Genomic DNA, 22,216 nt, shown 5'->3' with positions numbered 1-22,216 from the left:
ATGTTAATTTCATCTAATGTTCAGAGCATTTCAATGGAATTTATTCCAACTTCATATCTTGTTCATTTAAGATATACTAACTAGGCTCAAGGTTCAGCTCTGTAACAGACGATGAGGGGTTACTTGTAACGGCAGAGATTCGGTTAGATGTGGTAGAACTGGTCCTGCTCTGTTCTGTGGCTAATGCATAGAACTGGGAGGCAGTCTCCACTTTGGGGTTTATGAAGCTGGAGCACACTTCTGGGTATTTGGTTTTCTTTAATTGATTTACTGTCTATCTACTCCTCAGCCTGTCCCCTGTTTGGAGAGGTTTATATGATTCAACATAAATGGATGCAGAATAAATTCCATTAAAAACATCAGGGAACATCCCATGCAATCTCTGACAATAGTTTATCCAAATTCATTAGGAATTTAAGGCAGTATGGGTTCCAGTTTTCAGTACTGTGGGCCTTACCCTTTATCTCATGAGTAAAAATGCCACTCCATTCCCCTTCAGATACTGGATTAAATAACATTCACTAACATCTGCTCCTCTCCACTGCTATTTCAACTGTTTTTTAAAAAATATAATAGAACCCTATAGAGGTTTGGGCAGATGGAGAGCTAGTCAGGTGGAAGGTCTTACCAACACACTGAAAAACCTGCCAGAGTGGTCCACTTCTCCTAAGTCACTACTTACCTTTCTCTGTTGAAAACAATGAAGTCCCTTTGCAGTGACTCCAGGTGCTTCTGAAGACGGCAGCCCTTCCATGTTGAAATAGGGAAAAAACAGAGGTGAGGACAGTTAGAGTTCACAACTGACACAGGACAGTATCTGAGGTGTTCCCATCCATTAGGCATAAATGGGTATGCCCTTACAGGTAGAAGAATGGCAATCAGGGCAATGTGTTATATTCAACAGTGCTTATTCCATCACAGAAGGTCTTCAGTTTTGAGAAAGGATTCATAGAAGAGCTCAGTTTACCGCAGCTATACAAAGCATGTGATGTGCCCCCAGAAGTCTTAGCACCACACACGAGTGAGAGCAGCGCCAATGTGGATGCAGGGTATTAGAGAGAATTATTGTGCAGGCTGCCTCTTCTCACTCGTGCTAGGCAAATATAAAAGAAGTAAGTTAAGTGTAAATTGCTCAAGTTAATGCTGTGGTGAACCCAAAGTGCCTTACAGAATGTATAGAGGGATCCCTCCATCCATTCCTGAAATACCTCCCACACGCTTTTAGGGAAGGGAAATAAGGTGCATGATTGAACCGCACAAGCAAAACCACAGAACTGCTTTGGCCAGGAAGTTGGGAAGAATTATTTCAGCAGTTGATTCTACAGGAGGCACTTGAAGTTGGCAAAAGATTAAATCCCCAAACTAGAATTTCCCCAAGGCAGACCGGTTGATATTCCTCAATAGTCCCAACTGTGCCATTGGTATCTTTCATAATGATAAGCAAGCGAGGCCTCTGTTTTACCTCTCGTCTGAAAGAGAGAATTTGCGGCATGGGAGCTGAAAATGTACAGAAAGCCCTACCTTCTTCTCTCTCCGCTTTCATTAGATAAAGAGAGATGGAAGGAGGAGCAGTCTTGTGTCTAAAGCACAGAATTAGGGGGTTCGCATTATTGTGATTGCCATTTAATCACAGGGCATTAGGCCCCTTACAAAATACACAGAGAGACATTTTTCCCTCCCAGAAGAGCTGACAGCTTAAGGGTAGGCAGGGCACAACACGTGAGAGCTACAAGTGGTAGGTGAGGGAAAAGGAGCAATGGAAATAGATTCATGCAGTTAGTTATGTGCAGGCCTTGTTTCAAAACTGTTCTGTTACCAGCTCTGGCTTGTGGTTTCCCCATCTGTAAAGTGGGGAGAATGATACCCACTCCCCAGGAGTGCTGGGAGGTTTCATTAATGCTGGTCAAGTGCTTTCAGCACCTAGGATGGATGGCAAAACGTTAGTATGGAAAGCCAGATTTCCTTCTGCTGTGGCCAGGTGACAGAGCTCTGTCGAGAGCCTGCCTCATTTGGGCTCAGTGAAGCTTGATGGAAGAGATGGGCAAGCCTCAGGCCAGGATCAATGTCACACCTACTCCATTCTATCACTGTCTATCAGCAGCCACACACACAGACTACAAACAAAGGGGGGAAAAAAAAACCTGCCTGAAGGCAAATAAAACATTTATGAGCCCTAACTCTGACTGGCAAGATCGGTTCTGATAGCTCTGGAGTTTGGTTGCTTCATTCACCTCAGAGACAGCGTTTCACTGGGCCACCAGACACCACCTGCATTCCAGTCACCGGCGCATGGTAAAAGGAAAAAAGTGACAAATGCCTTCTTTGAACCATTTGTACAAGTCAGACACTGACACGATTCCTTAAAGAGACTCAGCTCTAGCACTCCCCGAAGCCGTGAGCAACAGTGCACCTCTCCTTGCTATGTATGACACAGGCTCTGGTTTAATGCAACCCCAAGAATTCATAACCTTGCATTTCACTTTTAATTTCCTCTGAGCATTATGCTCAGCTGTTGCTTCCTTCATACAGTTTCAGTCCTCAGAGCCATCATTCTCTCTCTCTCTCTCTCTCACACACACACACACAGTGATTTGAACAGTAGAGATATCTCAGGTTTTCTCACTGCCTGCTGACAATGAACTTAACCCTGAGGGTCTCCCTGAATGAATACTAGTGTCAGTAAATTCCAGACCTAAATGCACAAAGAAAACTGGTAAAGCAGACATAAAATGCCCTAGAAAATCCTATAGCCATGGTCTACATCAGGGGTGAAAGTAAGGCAGTACGAGCTGGTACGGCGCACTGGTAAAATGTGCCCGCCGGTACCAGCCCATATCACTGACTTTAAAGCGCTGCCACGGCAGCGCTTTAATGTCACTGCCCCTTTTGCCCCCCCAGCCGGGGTGAAGTGGGGGCAAAAAGGAGCAGCTGCCCTGGGGCCGGTGATTTAAAAGGACGTGGGGCTCTGGGCCCTTTAAATCACGGCTGGAGCCCCTGGCGGCACGGGCCAGGCAGTGCAGATGGACTGGCTGGGGGACGCTGGCCCCCGCCCCTTCTGCCTGAGGCCCCGCCCCTTCTGGGGGGGGGGGAAGAGGAGGAGGGAGGGGAGAGCCAGCCCTGTACCAGTAAGAGATCAATTTTACTTTCATCCCTGGTCTACATGAAGAATATTGTAATGTTTACCTCACACACGAGGTTTTGAACTACTATAAACTAAATTTATTTAAAGATGCTTCTGAGAAAACTGCCCAGACAGTACATTCCTCCTCAACCTCTGATCTCAAAGAGTCCTCCCATCAAAAAGGAATGGGAGCCAAAAAGATGATCACTGCAGACCCTTCCACCTCACACCTCCTATCTTTCAAGGTATTAAAAGAATGAGGCCTACAGCAAGGGAAAGTGTGCGCAGGGGAACCGATACCTTTAAAAGGAGGAAACCGGTAGGGGGTGCGGAGGGAGGAAAGAAAGGCCTTTTATAGCAGGGAGGTGATATGCAGGCAAAGAGAGGAGAAGCAGGCAGAGAGTCCTGACAGCGAAGACAGAGATGGGTGCCAGAGATGAGAAGAGAGGGGAAGGGTGCAGCAAAGACCAAAGCATGACCCACTATCACATCTAGGGAGACCACTGCTGTTTAATGCCATAGGTTGTCAGTCAAACCAGCCTCCTTAGAAAACACTGTTTTATTTTGTTTCTTGAGAAATTTTACTTAAAAAATAACAACACGTTTTTGGAATAAACTTTCCCAATTCCTAGGTTTTTCACAAAACCCAACACATTCTACGGAGTTCTGCTGCCTCTTGGCTGCACTCAATCTGCTGGCAACGTTCACTCTGCACAGCTGATTCAGAAGGAGTGGGGATCAGGCTGCTTTTGCTTCCACTGATGAGGAGTATTAAAAAGGATCAGTTTTGTAAATGAAAGAGCTCTTATCCCAGGCCATGGTAAAATATTTAAGATGCTCAGAGATTCAGCTGACCTTTAAAATAACTTAATTTTTAAAGAATCCAATTCTATTTACTTAGAAGATCTTTATCATAGAAGAGGGATAAGGGAGACTTCAGCTTTAACAAATCCCTATGGCATCTATGCAGGGGAGAAATTCCAGCCACATAGAAGTTGATGGGAGTTTTGACATTGACTTCAATGGGGCCCGGATTTCACTCTAGGGCTTCGTTAGGCTCCCTCCTAATGTTATCATGACCTGCCAACATGTTTTAAACACAACTGATTTTCCTAGTCTAAACATGGCCTTAGAAACACTTCACCTTTTAGATGTCTGAACTGAAAGGAAGGACAGGCTCCTACCCCAAACTGGCCTTCAGCATCTTACAAATAAACTGGGTGGTGCATTGTGTGCCTTAAAAACTGGCTTTCCACTTCCTGAGACATAGACTCAACGTCTGGTTTAGTTTGATCACAATTGAAAATGAGGTTGTGGGTGGTCTGATCCTAGCCCAGGGGTCGGCAACCTTTCAGAAGTGGTGTGCCGAGTCTTCATTTATTCACTCTAATTTAAGGTTTCGCGTGCCAGTCATAATTTTAACGTTTTTAGAAGGGCTCTTTCTATAAGTCTATAATAATATAATGAAACTATTGTTGTATGTAAAGTAAATAAGGTTTTTAAAATGTTTAAGAAGCTTCATTTAAAATTAAATTAAAATGCAGAGCGCCCCGGACCGGTGACCAGGACCCGGGCAGTGTGAGTGCCACTGAAAATCAGTTTGTGTGCCGCCTTTGGCACGCGTGCCATAGGTTGCCTACCCCTGTCCTAGCCCATAATGAAGATTTGCCCACATTGCAAATCCTGCTGCAAGCTTAGCATAATGGAGCCATGTTGGCTGCAGAGAGGCCAAGGTCTGGAATAGTGGGGGAGTCATAAGAGTTTGCTGGTACCTTGGAAGTGCTGCTTGGAAGACGCTTGCAAAATACCTTTCAGAAACTAGTCCTTCCCGTACTCCATTCCCTGAAATTCAGAGCCATCTGAGACTGTTTAAATCCGAACATTAGCAACCACAGGCAATTTCTTTTTCCCCCTTTTCTGACTTTTTATAAAGGAAATTAAATGCAAAATCTATGTTATGAAACATCAAAATTACATAATTAAGGCAGAGATTTAGGAAAGAGATTTATGCACAAGTTAATATTCATATTACTGTATCATGCTGTCCCTGGTAGATATTCTGTCACTAGTACAGAGACGTTTTGTGAATAAAGCCATCCCAACAGCAACAATCAGACTATTTACATGTTTGAATTTTGCTGCATCCATATGAAATATCAAGCGGATTTTTGTGCAAAGAAAGGGATTTCCAAGACTATAGGTACCAGCCTCTCTTTCTCTCTCACCTGTGAGGAATAGCTTTTGTTGGTATCTTTCTCCTTCTTAGCTAAGCGCTTCTTTTTCTTATGAAGAGGTTTGGACTCCAGGATCATTTCTTCAAGTTCGAAGGTTGGGTCACAATTCAGTCTACCTTTCTATAGGGGAGAGAAAGGTCACCTTAGAATCGACCCTGCCTTGAAGAGGCTCTTACAAACAGGAAAGAACCTGGGAAATAACTCTCTAATGAATAAACCAATAACAATAACCTAGCCAGAGCTCCTGCTGAACCTTTTACATATTTTATCACTCCCCTCGGTTAGAAGGACACTGTCAAGGTACATTGCATCATTCTCAAATCACTTTCTCATTTATTCATTGTTGTTTATACTGATTCTTTGGATGTGTAAAGAGAAATCTAGAGTATTCCTTTCCATAATTACGATTTTTTTCCTTAGGTATATATGCATTGGTTTGTTATCAAGGGTCATTTGTCAGGATAAGTGGCTATTCTAAAGTGGCTGGCAAGAACCAAGTTATACGCATAGGGTTATCTGAGAGTTCTGGGCTGTGCACGTTTTTTTGAATTGTAGAATGATCACAAGCACAGTTGCTCACAGCAGTTTGTTACTGCAGGATTGCTCCTAAGCACATTGGATAGGCATGCTAGTTTGTTATTATAGGGTTGGTTACAAGCACTGAATTCTCTGCACACAGGTTTGAAAATACAGGGTTTCTTGTAAGTGCATTAGAGCACTTCTTCTGAATACACAGACACAGAATTAATGAGGACATTACCAACTCTAACAATAATACAAATTGTGAGCATCCAACATTGGTAATTATCCCTTTAATAGTCTTAATCATAAAATGAAAATTCTCACCTGGATTTTCCCTTGCCTTGCACCTTGTGTAGTCATATATACCTGTGCAAAGTGTGTGCAAAAGTACATTACTTTTCTGATCTAGTGCAAAGTAGTGGAGAATCAGGTGCAGTGTATAGGAGGTTACTCTGATTGTGTAGACATCCTAAATGATGTGTTTTTTTTAAATTGCCTTACAGTGGGAATGAATCCTGGCATTATCCTCTTCTGTAGGACTGCATCCCAGTTAATATCAGCCAGATACGGAAAGTCCTGGATATCTTTCAGCTGAGCAAAACGTTCCTCAGGATTTGGTTCAAGCAACTGGCAATGGGAATTAAACACAATAGTTTAGACACCAGGCCATGGGAAGACAATCAGGAGAAAAAGGGTGTGTGTGTATATATATATATATATATCTCAATCACATGGTTGTGAATCTACATCTGTCTATATGTACAGCAGTTGCCTTTTTAAAATGTACCAATTTTGCCTTAGCTCGATACTGATCCCATGATATTCACCCTATTCTCTTTATTCAGTGAATACCTAGGGAATGCTTCAAATACTACAGTAGTAATGCTATGCAGTTACAAGGGAAATTGAAAAGTTCTGAAGAGCAACAATCTGTGTTTATATAGGAATATATACACACAAGCACACCCTCAAGCTTATTGTTGATACCACGAATATCAATGTTATTTGCTATCTATCAATGTGTAGGAAGAGGACAGAATTTAGGCTACATTGTTATTGGCTATAGACCACACAATAAAGTGGGGAGAGAGAGAGGGGAATGGCAGAGTTCTTCTCCTGCTCCCCAACACAGCAGCTGGCAGAGTTGAGTTGGTTTGGGTGGTGATGTAATTTGTTATGCTGTAGGCCAATGGCAAATTATTTCCTCCATTCCCAGAGCACGAGGGTAGCAGGGAGGGAGTGGTGCCTCAAACAGGGCTACTCTTGGTTTGGCAGTTTATGCACCACCTGGTCTCTTAAGAGCACAATGTAGCCCCTTGTCTACGTCATTGTCCCTAACTCTGTCCACTCTCTCCCTCCTCTTCTTAGTTAAGATTCCATTCTCCATTAGCTTTCGGGCAGTCGTAACTGACTGCAGTGTCTGGATGGGCAGTTAACCTTAACCCTCCCATTGAGAGTATATTGTAAGAGTTAAACAGCCTGACTATGGCTCCAGGCGTCCACCCGCCTGTACAAGCAGGAAGAGTCACCAGCACCACTCCAGAGGGTTGTGTTAGCAACCTGGTATTACAGATCAGTACACATTTAGCGCAGGGTCTTTTTTTAATCTTGTTCAGAAGCCAAGTCGTTTAATCTGTGCTGGCCTGAAACTCACAGCACAGAGATCTCAGTCCATTCTCTGGTCCCACATATCACCTAGTCCAGGGTGCGAAACACAGACTCCAGCATCAGAGCCAAAGTAATCTCATTGCTAATGACTTTTCAACTGGGCTGCTTACTTGGCTACAACTGAAGATTTTCCTTTAGTAACGGCTCAGTGAGTTCTTTCTTATTAGCAAGTTAAGCGGCGCATCCACCGAGATGTCACCAGATGTCCTTGAGTGTGAACAAGTCATCCAAAGTGCTCTGTTTTAACAGGTTCTTTTCTTTCACACTCAGAAACTCAGAAAAATGGAACAGGTTCTACAATGTTTCTTTCCCCCTCTCTCCAGTTTAAATAAAATCCCTGTGGGACCAGTTTCATCTTCACTTTCTCGGTATTTGGATCTGATTTCTCACACCACTTCCCCACCAATTTCTACTGAAAATGTACGTGTATTTGGCGTTTTATTCTCCTGTCTCCAACACCAGAGTGAAATTGGAAACTGCAGATCAAAAAGGCATCTTTCCAAAGAAGACACATCTAATCACAGCATAGAAAACTTAGTTAACACCAGGGAGGCAGAGGGACTAGCTAGAGTGGATGCAAAAAAAATGCAGGGTATGGATATTAAGAAAAGTTTTTAATTGTGAGCTCTATTAGGCTGTATCATAGTCTGCCAAGGACACCAGTGGAAGTCACAATGGATAGTGCTCTATATTGTTAGGAAACAACTGGCTGTCTTAATATTTATTTAATTGAGGTATGCAGATGGTTCCTATTACTATTGTATCTAGGCACCCTACAACCTTCAGTGGATTCATCCTCACAACACGCCCCCGTGAGGTAGGCAAGGGCCATTACCCCCACATTAGAGATGGGGAACTGAGGCAAAGAAAGATTAAATAACTTGCCTATGGTCATTTGTGATGGAGCAGGAAACTGAACTCAGGTCTCTCAATTTCCAGGCTAATACCCTACCCACTGAACCATCCTCCCTTTCTAACATCTATGCGTCTATGAAACCCTGGCAGTGATCCTACTTGTCTTCACGTTTCTCAATGAATCCAGTGGGGATTTTTCATATTCGCTATAATACAAGTTAGCGATTGAATTGTGTCTTTCAAGTTCTGTGGTTCAAGATTGCAAGAACTTCTGGTAGCACATTCTAAAATAACCCCATAAAAACACTTCCTCAAATGTAATGAATAAGCTGACAACTTGCAACACCATTTTAGCATTAGTGCTTGCAACCAGAGTGTGAATGATATAAAGTGGAGCTGCAAAGTCTATGCTGTCAGAGTGTGAATGATATGCAGGCTGAGCGTAAACATCACTCACAATTCATTTTCCCCCTTCCAAGTACTGTGCTTAAACACAAAATGCAAGTAATGTGGGTCTGTTACCAATGATCAAACGCATTGAACCTTAATATGAAATTCACTTGAGATATTTGAACGGGACAAAACTTAACATCCCAGTTGGCCTCATATATAATATTGATGCTAAACCAGATACAAAGGGGCACATGGAAATTTAAATAAATTGTGACACTGCATTATTAATTCAAGAGGTAGCCTGTGGGATTTACAGCATGTTGTGGTTCAGGATAAAACTTCCAGCAAAGGTAAAAATATATAGAAATACAAAGGACGTCTGCATAAAGATCCCTGTGTCGCTATTTGGCCTGGTTAAACTCTAGCTCAGGTATTAACTATTCCTCTTTCCTAAATTCTCCCATTTAATTTTAATTAAATGGATATTTTTCAATCTTCCTCCTAAAAACACTGCTGTGCTCCATTTCCAATGAAGAATTGTTCCCATGTCTATAGCCTGGCCCACGTCTGTTTCAGTGGTGGGGATAACCGTACCTAGAGTCTTTAGGAAGAAATATTGTCATAAATGCTAGGGATTCTTTTATTATTCATATGTAGGGCTAGTTATCGGGTAGAACAGCATCACTAAGCATCTGAGGCAGACAGGCTTTGGAAATACTGGTCTCAAGAAATTCATTCTTTCAGGGAGCTAAAGGCATCAGTAGTGTGGACAGAACGAGAAATGCTAACAAGTTCTGGACCCTAGCGTTCCGAGGAGCTGGCCAGAGAAATCTGGCAAAAATTATACTCAAAAGGACAAGTGCACTAAACCTTCCTCCCCCCTTCCACTCCCAAAACTCCTGGTAATAATGGACAGATACACAGGCAGCAGAGAGCAAGGACTGGGGAGTATGCTATGATGGGGGACTGTAAACTGGAGGGAGAGTGAGAGCGGTCATAAATTGGGGCCTCACAGGCAGCAGCAGTGAGCATTGAGGCATGAAGACAGGTTCCGTAGAGGTGATTAATGTTAGTGTCTGACCTGTGTGCGTATGAGAAAGACAGACAGAACATCCAAGCTGCCCAAAGGTTACAGAGTTATGTGCTCCAATGGCGTGGTGCTGTGGACACAACAGAGACTAACTAATCTATCACCAGCAGAACACTTGCTGCAGCAGGGCAGGTGGATGAATAAGCAGCCTGGGACCCATATCCTGAGTCAGAAGTGTCCACACATGCAGCATGGCAGATGATGAAGAGGGACATACCTCCACCTTTAAGGACAAAAAGAATCCTAACACTGGTATTGGCCTACTACTAGATGGACATGGTAGAATCGTCAATAATAATGCAGAAAAGACAGAACTGTTCAATAAATATTTCTGTTCTGTACTTGTGAAAAAACAGAAAATGTAGTAATATCATATAACACTCTTTTCATTCCACTTGCATCTCAGGAAGATGTTAAACAGCAGCTATTAAAGTTGGACATTTTAAAATCAGCAGGTCCAGATAACGTGCATCCAAGAGCTCCAAAGAGCTAGCTGAGGAGATCACTGGACGGTTAATGTTGATTTTCAATAGGTTTGGGAACACTGGGCTGCTCCAGAAGACTAGAGGAAAGTTAGTGTTGTGCCAATATTTTAAAAGCGTAAACAGAATGACCGAGGTAATTGTAGGCCTGTCAGTCTGACACTGATTCCAGGCAAGATAATGTAGCAGCTGATATGGGATTTGATTAATAAAGAATTAAATGCCAATCAACATGGTTTATGGAAAATAGATCCTGTCAAACTAACTTGATATATTTTTTGATTATATTTTTGATAGTATGAGATTACAAAAGTTTGGATAAAGGCAAAACTGTTGATATAATATAATTAGACTTCTATAAGGTATCTAATCTGGTACCATACAACAATTTGATTAAAAAAACTAGAATGAGATAAAATTAACATGGCATACATTCAGTGAATTAAAAGCTGGCTAACTGATAGGTCTCAGAATGTGACTGTAAATGGGGAATCATTCAAAATGTTGACATTCCCATTTAGCAAGGTTCAAAATGGACTAGTTACCCTTTTTCATGATATTTTCTGCTAAGACTGTTATTCAAATGGTTTCTGAAAATCCTTATCAAATGTTTTGTTTCCTGAAAACCTGCCTTCAGTAAGAAATCATGGGTTTAGGTTAACGAACAGTTTTTATAACAATTTTGAAAACAATGTTGATAAAAATGTCAGTGAAAATCGAGAAAAACTGTTTCAGAAAATGATATGGGAAATGGAACAAAGTGAGAATATCAGCATTTTTTGTGAAAAGTTTGCTTTTTGTAAAAAATGTTTTTTTCAACAAAATAGAAAGTTTTGTCTATTTCATTCTCTCTCTAATTCCCAACAATGATTTCAGAGGGACAAAGGCGGCTACTGGGCCAGTCTGAAGGACGCTGATCCTGCATATATCCTGAGAACAGGGGCAACACTAGTGCAAGCTTCCCTGTTACTGGGCCCTCAATGTACCCTGACCTGGAGGTGACACGGTCAGTAAGGCTTCCAGCTAGTGATTATATCAGTGTGGATACCTTTAGTCATTTTAAAGAGGGCACCAAGAGCCATGAGAAAGTCACTAACACTGGATCTGACCTGGACCAGATTTGCACGGGACACCTAAGGAGTAATCCAAGGGCCAGTGAGCACAATGCCTTCTTAGATGTGAATATAGCCATTCCCCTGAGTTATCCCGTTTCCCCACCTGCCCTCACCTTTTTGAGTAGCGACACCATTTCTTTAGACCAAGCAGCAGGATACATGACAGTAGCTGTCTTGACCACGTGAGCAATTTCATTTGTCGATGTGTTGGAGCGAATGTGATAGGGCCTCTGTGAAAAACACAAGGAAACCATTTCATTAAAAAAAAAAAAAAACTTTTGGAAATCTTCCTAGGGCAAGAAGTCTCCAAACAGAGTCTCTTTGTGCCATTCTCCAAGCCCCCCCATTGCTGCTCTAGATTGAACCATTGAAAGTCAGTCACTGCAGAGGCTAACTCAATTGAAGTAAATAGATTACTACAGGACTGAATAATAACAAATAATAATAATGAGACATTTGAACAGCAAGATGAATAGGAGGGAAAAGCAAAGGGTAGAGCTGTCACCCAGCTGGTATTTCCTTGACAAAGCCAGTATTTGTACTTAAAAAGGCCATTAAAGTGAAATTAATTTACTGGTACTGCAAAGGCCAGTACTTTCTCAACATTCTCTGTTAAATGTAAATGGTATTTTCTGTTCATTTCTCAAGTTTGAGATAATATTGACAAGGTAGAGGCTAGTGGTTTTTCTCTCTGCTTCTTCTTTCCTGTGGAAAGATAACAACAGCAGCAAAGGGAAAAAAGAACAATTTGAAAAATAACACCTCATAGCAGAGGTAGTGGAACAGATTTTCACAGGTATGGCTCACGATGCAGAAGGGCTGTTCATTTATGCATGGTGAATGTCCTAGAGGTAGGAATAAATGGACGCTTCGCTTTCATTTTAGATGCCAACCTGAATTCTGGCCACAGACCTTTAGGATACATATGCAAGATGGAGAGGATGTTGCACCTTGGAGCGTGCGAAGTCTAAATTTTCCAGAAAAAAAAAAATGTGCAACCGAGCAGGCAAAGCACAATCACAGTAACAATGCATGTAGACCAATTGCACATCTGACTGGTACGTGCAACTACATGCAGCTCAACATTTAACTTGAAATTAATAAGGGAAGTTTGTGTATACAAGGGAAGGATTGCTGTATAATTTTGTTTTTGAAGTTTTTTTAATTCCCAGATTTTTATTAAAATACACCTCTACCTTGATATAACGCGACCCGATATAACGCGGTAAAGCAGTGCTCCGGGGGAGCGGGGCTGCGCACTCCGGTGGATCAAAGCAAGTTCAATATAACGCGGTTTCACCTATAACGCGGTAAGATTTTTTTGGCTCCCGAGGACAGCGTTCTATCGAGGTAGAGGTGTATGTTGATAATAAGTGTTCATTTTAAAATATATGTGAGCAGATACAAATTAATATGTGGAAACAGATGCATGATACTGAATATTTGCAAACAATGCTGGGGAACGCAAGTCTTCCTATAAAAGTTTATCACATTGTACTGTGGTCACCACTCTCATCATCAATTTGCTGTGCTATGATATTTGAATATACTGCAGTATTTTCTACACCTAGATTTGGAAATAACACAAAGTCAAAAGCCTTGGAATAGTAAGTGCAACAGTGTCGCAATCCATTTTATTTTCTAATTATAAAGTGAGTATATATTACTTACATTTTCAAAAGTGATTAGAGATTTTGGTTTTGAGTGCTCGGCTGCAGGAAGGGTGCACTGCACATCTGAGAACCATATCCTTTTAACCTGCCCAAGTTGGGGCCCAAAACTTGAGTCACCCAAAATTCACTTTAAAATTTAGATCAGTTTATATATAGATATAAATTAAAATACATTCTGCCCACACAGCTTCTTAAAAGATAAAAAGTGCTATATGCTGGAGGTGTAAATATTATTTGAAGAGTATTTTTTTAATCTCACAAACTGTTATGTAATCTTTTTGCTTGGAAAATACAGCTTATTTCATGCTAAGCAACTTTCCATGTTGCCCATCTATTTTTTACAAAATTGTTTAAAAGGACTTCTCCAAGATGCACCAAACTTTGCAAGTAAATTACAGCCAAAGACTGAGGCATGACAGGGCATGAATAGTGTTGTAGTAATAATTCACACACAGTGGTTCATGTTTGCTCAGACTGCAGAGCCTTAATGCAATAGTAAAATGATTTTATTTTTTTTTCTTGCGTGTTCTGAGCTCAGATTAAATTCTATTACAGTCCCTGCTTTTGGAATTCTTATCCATCAATTAGATGGCTCAGTTTTTACTGCCTAACTTATGTTAACTGACAGGGCGTTGGACACTCCAAGAACCTGTCACCCTGAGTTATTCTGCACTGCAGTGGTTTCTTTTTGAATTCTTATGAGTCCATCACAAGAATCTTGATGGAGATTTGATTTCTGCTGCCTGTTTTATAATAGATTTTAAAGCCCAGATTCCTACTCGTCCTTTTTTCATCCCTGTTAAAATGCACTTATTATTTCAATACAGTATTGAAAACAGTAAAGAGTAAAAAAAAAAAAAACCCCAAACAATAATGAATGCAGCTGTATGTACAATACCCGGCCTCTAAGTAGCTCATAGGCAGTAATTCCTAAAGACCACCAGTCAACAGCAAAGGAATAGCCTGTAGGTTTTGTTGAGTTAAACATCTCAGGCGCTGAAAAATATAGAAAAAATTGTTTGCTTTATTTCAGAGTCTCAAACAGTAATCATTGACTATTTTCAGCAGTATATGATGTTTCAGTTCCAAGGTGTGAAAAGCATTCCAGACTGTTCTAGTTACCGTATATTTAATTTGTTCCCCTTTGCCCGGTCTTTCACTTGATTGTTTTTTGGTTTTTAACAAGCGATGACAGTATCAGGCTGGTTGGGATTCCTATCACCTAAATACAGTTCTTTTCCGAGCTCTGCCATTGCTATGCTTATTAACCTTGGGGAAGTGACTTAACCTCTTGGCCTCAGTTTCATAATCTACAGTAATATTTAGCTACTTCAAAAATCATGGTGGGAGGCTAAGTTAAATGCTGATGTTTATACAATGCTTTGGGGTCATTACATGACAAGGCCTATATAATGTGTCACTGCTACTATTTGTAGTTTCCGTGAGATGGTTACTTGAGGCCAATTCCCATCCATTAGGAAATTACTGCACTTTGGTGTGGAACCAGCATCTGACTCATTTAATAGTTTGACCCAACTTTTCATATATGTCTACACTGAGAATTGAACACATATTAATATTTGGACTTTGCAATCTAATGATATGGACAGTATAAACAGGATTAGTGTGAAGTATTCTCTGTCACTTACTTGCTCTGTGATCCTAGACAAGACTTTTAGCGCCTCTCTGCCTCAGTTTCCCTCATATGGGAAATAGGACTATTACTATTTTCTTACCCTAAAGGGGTGTTGTGAGATTACATCCATTAATGGATGTAAGAGTCTTGGGAGCCTTGGATGGAGAAATACAAAGTATTATTTAAACACTCAATGTATAATAGATAAAAAATTTAATTAATTTGGTGTTACAAAGTGTTTGTATGTCTCCTAAGAATTATGCCACTCATTGGGTTAAACTAGTTTTCTAATATTACGTAACTGACTAGGGGGTGGGAATTCAATCTATTTTAGGTTCTTATATAGCCTCTATCACCATAATATTTGATCACGTCACAATCTTTAATATATTTGTCCTCCCAACATGCCAAGCCCCTGTGAGGCAGGGCAGTGCTATTATCCCCATTTCACATATGGGGAACTGAGGCATAAAGAGGCTCCGTGTCTTCCCCAAGCAAGTCTGTGTCAGAGCAGGGAACTGAACCCTGCTCTATCAAGTCCAAGGCTAATATTGACCCAGCTATCCTCTCTTTTTATCCTGCAGGAAATGTCCTCACTCTCAAGTTAGAGCCGTCTCAACCTTTTTTATTTGAGAGGTCAGCTAATTTCCTCCTTCATATCCTCTTTCCTTTATCTGAATCCAAAAACACTTTCTGTCTAGCAGAACTTAAAAGGGTAAATTGTAAACACTGCATTTGGGAGTGGACCTAATGGACCTAATGCTAGCTATATTTCTGGAAAGCAAGGAGTGACTTCTAACTCGGCATGGGCCTAACAGCCATTGCTTTTATAGTAGAAAGCTGCTAGCCTGACAGGAAGTAGGGCAGGGTCAGAAGATGACCTGACCTTATTAGCTCCATGTGAAAGATTAAGGAAAATGCTGTGATATTTTTAGGGGGTGAAGGGTGAGGATCAGTGTCAAAGGAATAAAACAAAACAAAGGGGGAAATCTTGTGTGGGGGATTTGTTTGTATGTTTCTTTTTATACTACAGGGTTGAGTCAGGTGATCTGAAGGGTGAAAGGTCAGCTCTGTTATGCTAATAAAAGGAGCCTCCCATGGAGGGAAGGAATAATTATGATGGGATGGCAGCAGTAAGGGGAAAACCTTAGATAATGCTTTAACTTTCCTGTACAGACCATCCTTGCTATGTGAGGTGAGGGTCTTTGTGCTATCTGCAGTGAAATGCTTTCAAGACTGTTATGGTTAGTCAGATTTATAGCCTATTTTACAGATAACTTCTTAACTTTAAATAAGGAACCTCTCAGTTCAAACTGCCCTAGTTCTGGCACCTTCTTTTGTCAGCCATTTCCTGTGCACTGTTGGTCAGAGTTTCCTCTTACTTACAGTGGGGTTACCCTAGTGTACCCTCTTCACCCACACAAAGTGGGATTGCCAGCAGTCCCTTATTACATGGGATGTCCCTTATTTTCATCTCTGTACAACAAGATTGGGAGTTGCTGAGTACTGCAAAAAGCAGCAAGCAATACCTCTGGTGAATGTAGGTGAGTACTGCTTAGGATTATTATTTATTGTTGATGATGATAATATTGGGAAGAGGGGTGGGGCAGGGGTGCTAAGAAAACAGTCCCTTATTTTTCAAAAACAATGTTGGCAACACTATATAAAAGTGATGTCAAAATCAGGCTCCTCTTGTCTCTGAAGAGCCAGGTATTTTACTGGTTTGGCAATTAAAGAGGTATAAGTAAGAATTTTCTGCATTAGTGGCTGGGGAAAATCAATAGATGAAACTTCTGCAGCAGCAAGAATAGTAAGCAAGCTCTGTCTGAAAAACAGACTGGGTATTTTTGCTCCATTCACCCAAACTTGAGTGGGTGGGTAGACAGAGGAGATTTGGAGGGAGGTTATAGATGCAGCCTTTTTAGTGACAGCTGGAATATCATTCCACATGGAGAAAAAATGTGTAATACTCTGTGCTATTGGTGTGATCTGGTACATTCCAAAGACATAAGAGTTTGCTCTGAATAGCATTAAGATAAAGAAAGAAACAGTATCTGTGGCAGTGATAGTTTAGCAATATCCAGACATGGAACTGATTCCCATCGGTGGCAGGGAATACTCACCTCCAGCCCTGCACGCTGCATTTTAAATACTCAGTCTGGCTTAACTGAACAAACTGATTCTAGTGTGTGCCTCCACTGTAGTAAAACCATATATAGTAGACACCATTATTGTATTAACGTCATGGGTATCCAGGGAACCAAGACTAGAACCCTGTTCCTTCAACCTCAAAAACCGAGGGCGCTGCTCCTTGATCTAAAGTAGCTCCTATAGTGAGTAGTAGTAGCAGCAAGTCTTATCACTTCAGCGGTTCTCAACCTTTTTCTTTCTGAGCAAGCTATAAAACCTCTGTGGCCCACCTGTGTCACAACAACTGACTTTCTGCCAGAGTCGGCATTAGGGGGTAGCAAACAGGGCAATTACTTGGGGTCCCATACCACAGGGAGCCCCATGAAGCAAAGCTGCTTCGGCTTCAGCCCCATGCAGTGGGGCTTCAGCTTTCTGCCCTGGGCCACAGTGAGTCTGATGCTGGCCCTGCTTGATGGACCCCCTGAAGCCTGCTCGTGGCCCCCCAGGAGACTCCAGGCCACTGGTAGATCAGTGGTTCTCAACTTTGTAGCCCCACCACCAGACAGCAACATTCCTCACTCATACACACAGTAGCCCTGCTACTTTACTTAGCTTGGGACCAAATTGGTGCCTTGTGCTCTCTATAGGGCAATAATGCAATATTTGTGGACACTTGTTCTTTCTTCTAACCAAGGACAGAAGAAAATAAATGGTGTCCCTACTCCCTTTGTCACCACGGCAACCGACCCTGCTATCAGCACAATGGGAACCCAAAGATTTTCACCACATTTTCCTAGCAAGAGCATAACACTTAACACGTGCAGAAGGTCAGTGCACAAATGTGCTGCGCACTAGGGAACTGACTCATCCTGCTGGCCCTTATTTCCCTCCGGCTTATTTTCAAGCTTTTTCCCTTGTGCACCTCAGTTTCTAGACTGCAGCTGGGCTGATTGTTTGGTACAGATGGGCACAAATCCATTCATATCAACAGGGTAAATAATTTAAAAAGAATCTTCAAAATGAGATCGAAAACCATTCTCATTATTTTCCTGCCAGTTGTGGCTGTGATGTTTGCATCTATCCAATGCCCCCCATATATAAGTGTAGTGCATTTTTTATCTTAATGTCTATATACTACTGTGCAGCCACACTGGCTTTTCTTTGTCCTTTTAATTTTATATTTGCAAAGGAATGCAATGTTAAACAGAGGATATTGGGCTAGTGGTAAAGGACTGGATTAGCACCCAGGACTCCTGGAGCCTGATTCATCCCTTCCTTACATGAGTTTATATGCCAACGTAATTTACAGCGTGAGACCCTGCATTCTTTCCCTTGGCATGCTATTTGATCTATGCAGCTCATGCAAGTTCTACAAGCCAAATTCTGCTGGCCATTACAGCTGGTCTAAATCCAGAGTAACACTATGAACTTCAGTGTAGTTAGTTCAGATTGAGACCCCAATCACGAGAGGTGCCTCTGAGCAGCTTCTGCAAGGTTCTCAGTCCATGCTTAACACACAGGTGATGTTCAGCCCTTTGCAGGATTGAGTCATTACACCGGTGTAACAGACAGCCTAATTCAGCTCTGTGCCTCAGTTTATACAGCTATGAAATGAGGATAATCCTACATATAGTACCTACCTCATAGAGGGGATTATGAAGTTTAACTAAAATTTGTAAAATGCATAGAGCGAAATTTTATTTAACACTCATCTGACCTGGGCACAAGAAACTTGAACAAGGCCTTGTAGCATGACAATAGTGTCATTGAAATTAGTGCATTCATCAGGCCTCTCCTGGCTCCCCACTTTTTTTGATAGTTAATCACTCTATGGATCCCAATTCTAAATCCGTATGAGAAAATATTTCACAGATAGGAGATAAAAAATTTCTGGCAAAAAGAATCTTCCTTTTTCCATCTGTGGCTTATCTCACTTAAAACCACAGCATTCCTACCTGGCAGGAGTGGAAGGATTTCTGAAAGGATTTCACTTCTATCCTCATATATCCCTTGAATTAAGGGCAGGTATTAAACAAAGAATGGCCACTTAAGTAGCCTAGATTTTTATTAATTCTTACCCATATATGGCTTTGTGCCAGCGATCGTGGTGACCTGCATCCCTTTAGTCAGTATCGTGGCAATGTTGAAATCTGTGATGTGCACATGTCCTGAAAGAAAAATTGGAGTTAATAAATCATTCATTTCTATTTTGTGTTCAATTCTGGTGCTGCCAGTAGATTTTTTTTTTTTTTAAACCCAGACCTAATTTGCTTTATATATTCTTAAATGGTATGAAGATTTGGAGCGGAAAGGGGGTTTCATAGGCAACATAACCTTCTTCACAACATCTCTTTCGGCATCCAGTGCTAAACGTTTTTTGAAAAGAAAACAAAATACTTTTTCTGCTAGTTAACTATAAGGCGCACCCCTCCAATTGACGATAAATGGCTCATGGAAGCAGCTAATTGCTGCAGTCTGGACAACAAGGTATATACTTTCTTTGGGGCAAGGGCTGCTTTTTTTTGTTCTCTGTTTGTACAGTGTTTAGCACAAATGGGGTCTTGGGCCATGACTGGGGCTCCCATCTGCTACCACAATGTAAGTAAGTAAATAAACACTGGGATCCTGCTAAGAATCCAAGCAATAACAAAATGTACTACGTCACCAATTCATTTCCTTTTTGGAAGAGCAAGACACGGATGACAAAGTAGATGAGGTCCAGACTAATAATACCTTAGCAGAAGGGATTATTAACATGTCTATGGGAACAGCATAAGGGAAACAGACGTTCACATTTTCTGATATCCTGTTTGATACACATCACTGTAAAACTTCTCACAGCTGCACCCAACACACCTATATAGATATGCAGCACTTTAATAGTACATTAACCAGTTGTATACAGGATATAAGAAATTATGAAAATTGCAACAAGTAGATAGAAACTTACAGGCTAGAAGCTAGACTATAAAAGAGAAAACAGCATTTTTCTGAGCACTGAAACTGAAGGAAACATCCAGTGAACCACAAGAGCAAATTTACGCCTAAAAGGTCCAAATCACACTTAAGCCCTGCAATTAATTTATATTTCATAGAATAATTCATTAAGATCATGATATTAGTGTTATAGATGACTGAATTATCACTTATCAAGAAATAAATCCTTGATAATCAACTAGTGATTAAATAATCTAATCATCCCATTCAACTAACCAGGATCCTTCTTGGAGACACAGAAGGTGCCTGTGTAGAAGGGGATCCAGCTCATTGGGAATGTAACTCATCGGGAACCTAACTCTTCCAAGTGAGCCTAAGGCCCCCAAAACTTTGGTAAACAGAAGGAGCACAAGCCTCTCTTATTCATAATTGGGGTAAACTGCAAGTACATGACTCCAATCAGTTTAATAGCTGGAATATTACATTACCGTAATGTGCTCTGCATGAAGCTCCTCATTAAGACAACTCAAAAACTAAAGCTAGGGCAGAATGTGGCAGCCCACTTCTTAAGCAGTTCACATGGGAAGCACCTTCGATTGTGAAATTATTCATGCTTTTACAAATCTAATCTAAATAAATAGTCCCTTAATGGTTAATAGGAATGGATTTTACTCCTTGATGCATAATCCCACAAATGGGAGATTTGAGCACACATTTCCCTTTACTGTCTCCCCTTTTCATTTTGTCTTGGATCATTATAAATAAAAGACTTGGTTCAAGGTAAATTCATTTCTTGTCATGTTTCATATACAGGGGTAACCGGGCGGAGTTTAGTGGCCTGTGATGTGCAGGAGGTCAGACTAGAAAATCTGGTGGTCCCTTCTGGCCTGGATTCTATTCACCTTGTTATGTTACAATAGGGCTGTGACATTATGGGCTCAGAATACCGTTACCCACTCAAAGAAGACACCCATAAAGATGTTTTGCGCTATCGAGAGAGAACATAATCCAGACCTTGTTACAGCAATGCCGATTTCAGCTATCTCAGTGACCTTCAACTGGCATGGCCAGAATTGTAGCTCATTTCTAAGGTCTTCAGCACATTCTAAGAGAGAACATTCATTTAAAGTTCCACTGCTTTCAAGTGTTTGAGCATTGACCTTCTAGCCTACCTAAAATCTTGCCCATTTATAACTTCATGCTTTTAATGTCTTGCCATCTTACTCCAGCAAGACATAGCTAGATCTGCACCAAATGTTTCTGTATTGATGAACCCTTAGCAGCAAAACTGGGATGTTTGGCATGGGAAGTTTGTTAAATGTGGTGAAATCCTCTCTTGGGGTGGAGGAACCACACTGGAAAATATTTTCCAAGTTTTTATCCTCTTTGATAATTTGCCAGTTTTATTGCTACCTCCCTCTAAATAGCCACAGTCATCCCCTTCAAAATACAAAAGTAAATAAAGGGGGGGGGGCAGTAATTTCTGGAGGGATGGGAAGGCAGGTGGTTGGTTGTAATTGTCTTGTTCCTGAGTGTTCATTAGGGCTATACACAGGGAAGTGGCAAATATGAGTCCCTACCCAAAGGTAAAGAAAATTATAGGTGAGTGAACTCAAGGGCTGGTGAGCAGACCACAGGACCTGTAGATTAAAGTGAGAGAATCACCAACTTCTATCTTAGGTAAGTAAACTAGACCGCTTCTCTCAAATAGGAGAGAGAAATTTTTTCATAAGGGTGGGCCACTCAGTGAGGGCAGCTGTATCTGGCCCAAAGAGGCAGATCCACATAGCTCTTTGGTAAGAAACAATTCATATGTTAAAATTATGATGCTGATTGTCTTTGATCCATCATATTAAAACTGGTGTCTGGGTAATTGTTATTACTGAGAACTCATTCTGTACTGACCTGAATCTTTTTATCTCAACATTCTAAACTTACAACATTGGCTTTAAAGAGACGGACTTCCCAGCAGAAGGCATGCAAAATTTGTTGTATAAAATTTCAGGCAGCCTGACACAAGGGTTTTGCCACTTGCCAAGAATGTGTTTGCCTGGCTTTTCCCCTCCTTTTGTTTCCACCTACCTCATCTTCTCTCTTTGATGCATACATTTTCTTGCAGGCACTTTGTACGTTACTGCTTCCTGGCTAAATTCAGAACCACAATTATGGAGCAGGCAAATCAATCTGGCACCTTTCTGAAGTGCTGCTTCAATCCAAAGGATGTTGGACCATATCAGGGAATTTCTGTATTAGAACCATAAAGTGTATGTGTATAACAAGTCTGAGGCAAAGAGAAACAAGGGGTAAGATTCACAGGGGTAGCCGTGTTAGTCTGGATCTGTAAAAAGCAAAGGTGCCAC

General features: G+C 41.2%; 1 protein-coding gene across 4 annotated transcripts in view; it reads right to left on the bottom strand.

Annotated features, from left to right (window-relative positions):
* STK32A (serine/threonine kinase 32A) overlaps positions 1 to 22,216 on the bottom strand; it is a 137,107-nt gene that overhangs the window by 2,062 nt on the left and 112,829 nt on the right. For 3 of the 4 annotated variants that reach the window (XM_034779482.1, XM_034779483.1, XM_034779484.1), the window contains 7 exons: positions 18,998 to 19,087; positions 14,052 to 14,149; positions 11,594 to 11,710; positions 6,379 to 6,504; positions 6,202 to 6,243; positions 5,347 to 5,475; positions 683 to 747 (listed from right to left, as the gene is read on the bottom strand). In XM_034779482.1, coding sequence (XP_034635373.1) covers positions 683 to 747; positions 5,347 to 5,475; positions 6,202 to 6,243; positions 6,379 to 6,504; positions 11,594 to 11,710; positions 14,052 to 14,149; positions 18,998 to 19,087 — 667 coding nt within the window. The remainder of the gene's footprint in view (positions 1 to 682; positions 748 to 5,346; positions 5,476 to 6,201; positions 6,244 to 6,378; positions 6,505 to 11,593; positions 11,711 to 14,051; positions 14,150 to 18,997; positions 19,088 to 22,216) is intronic. The other variant, XM_034779486.1, reaches the window with a different exon arrangement.

The sequence above is a fragment of the Trachemys scripta genome, chromosome 8 (genome assembly GCF_013100865.1).
Source record: "Trachemys scripta elegans isolate TJP31775 chromosome 8, CAS_Tse_1.0, whole genome shotgun sequence".
Classification (NCBI taxonomy): domain Eukaryota; kingdom Metazoa; phylum Chordata; order Testudines; family Emydidae; genus Trachemys; species Trachemys scripta.
Note: the sequence above shows the minus strand (reverse complement) of the source record. Positions and strands in the feature narration are given on the sequence as shown.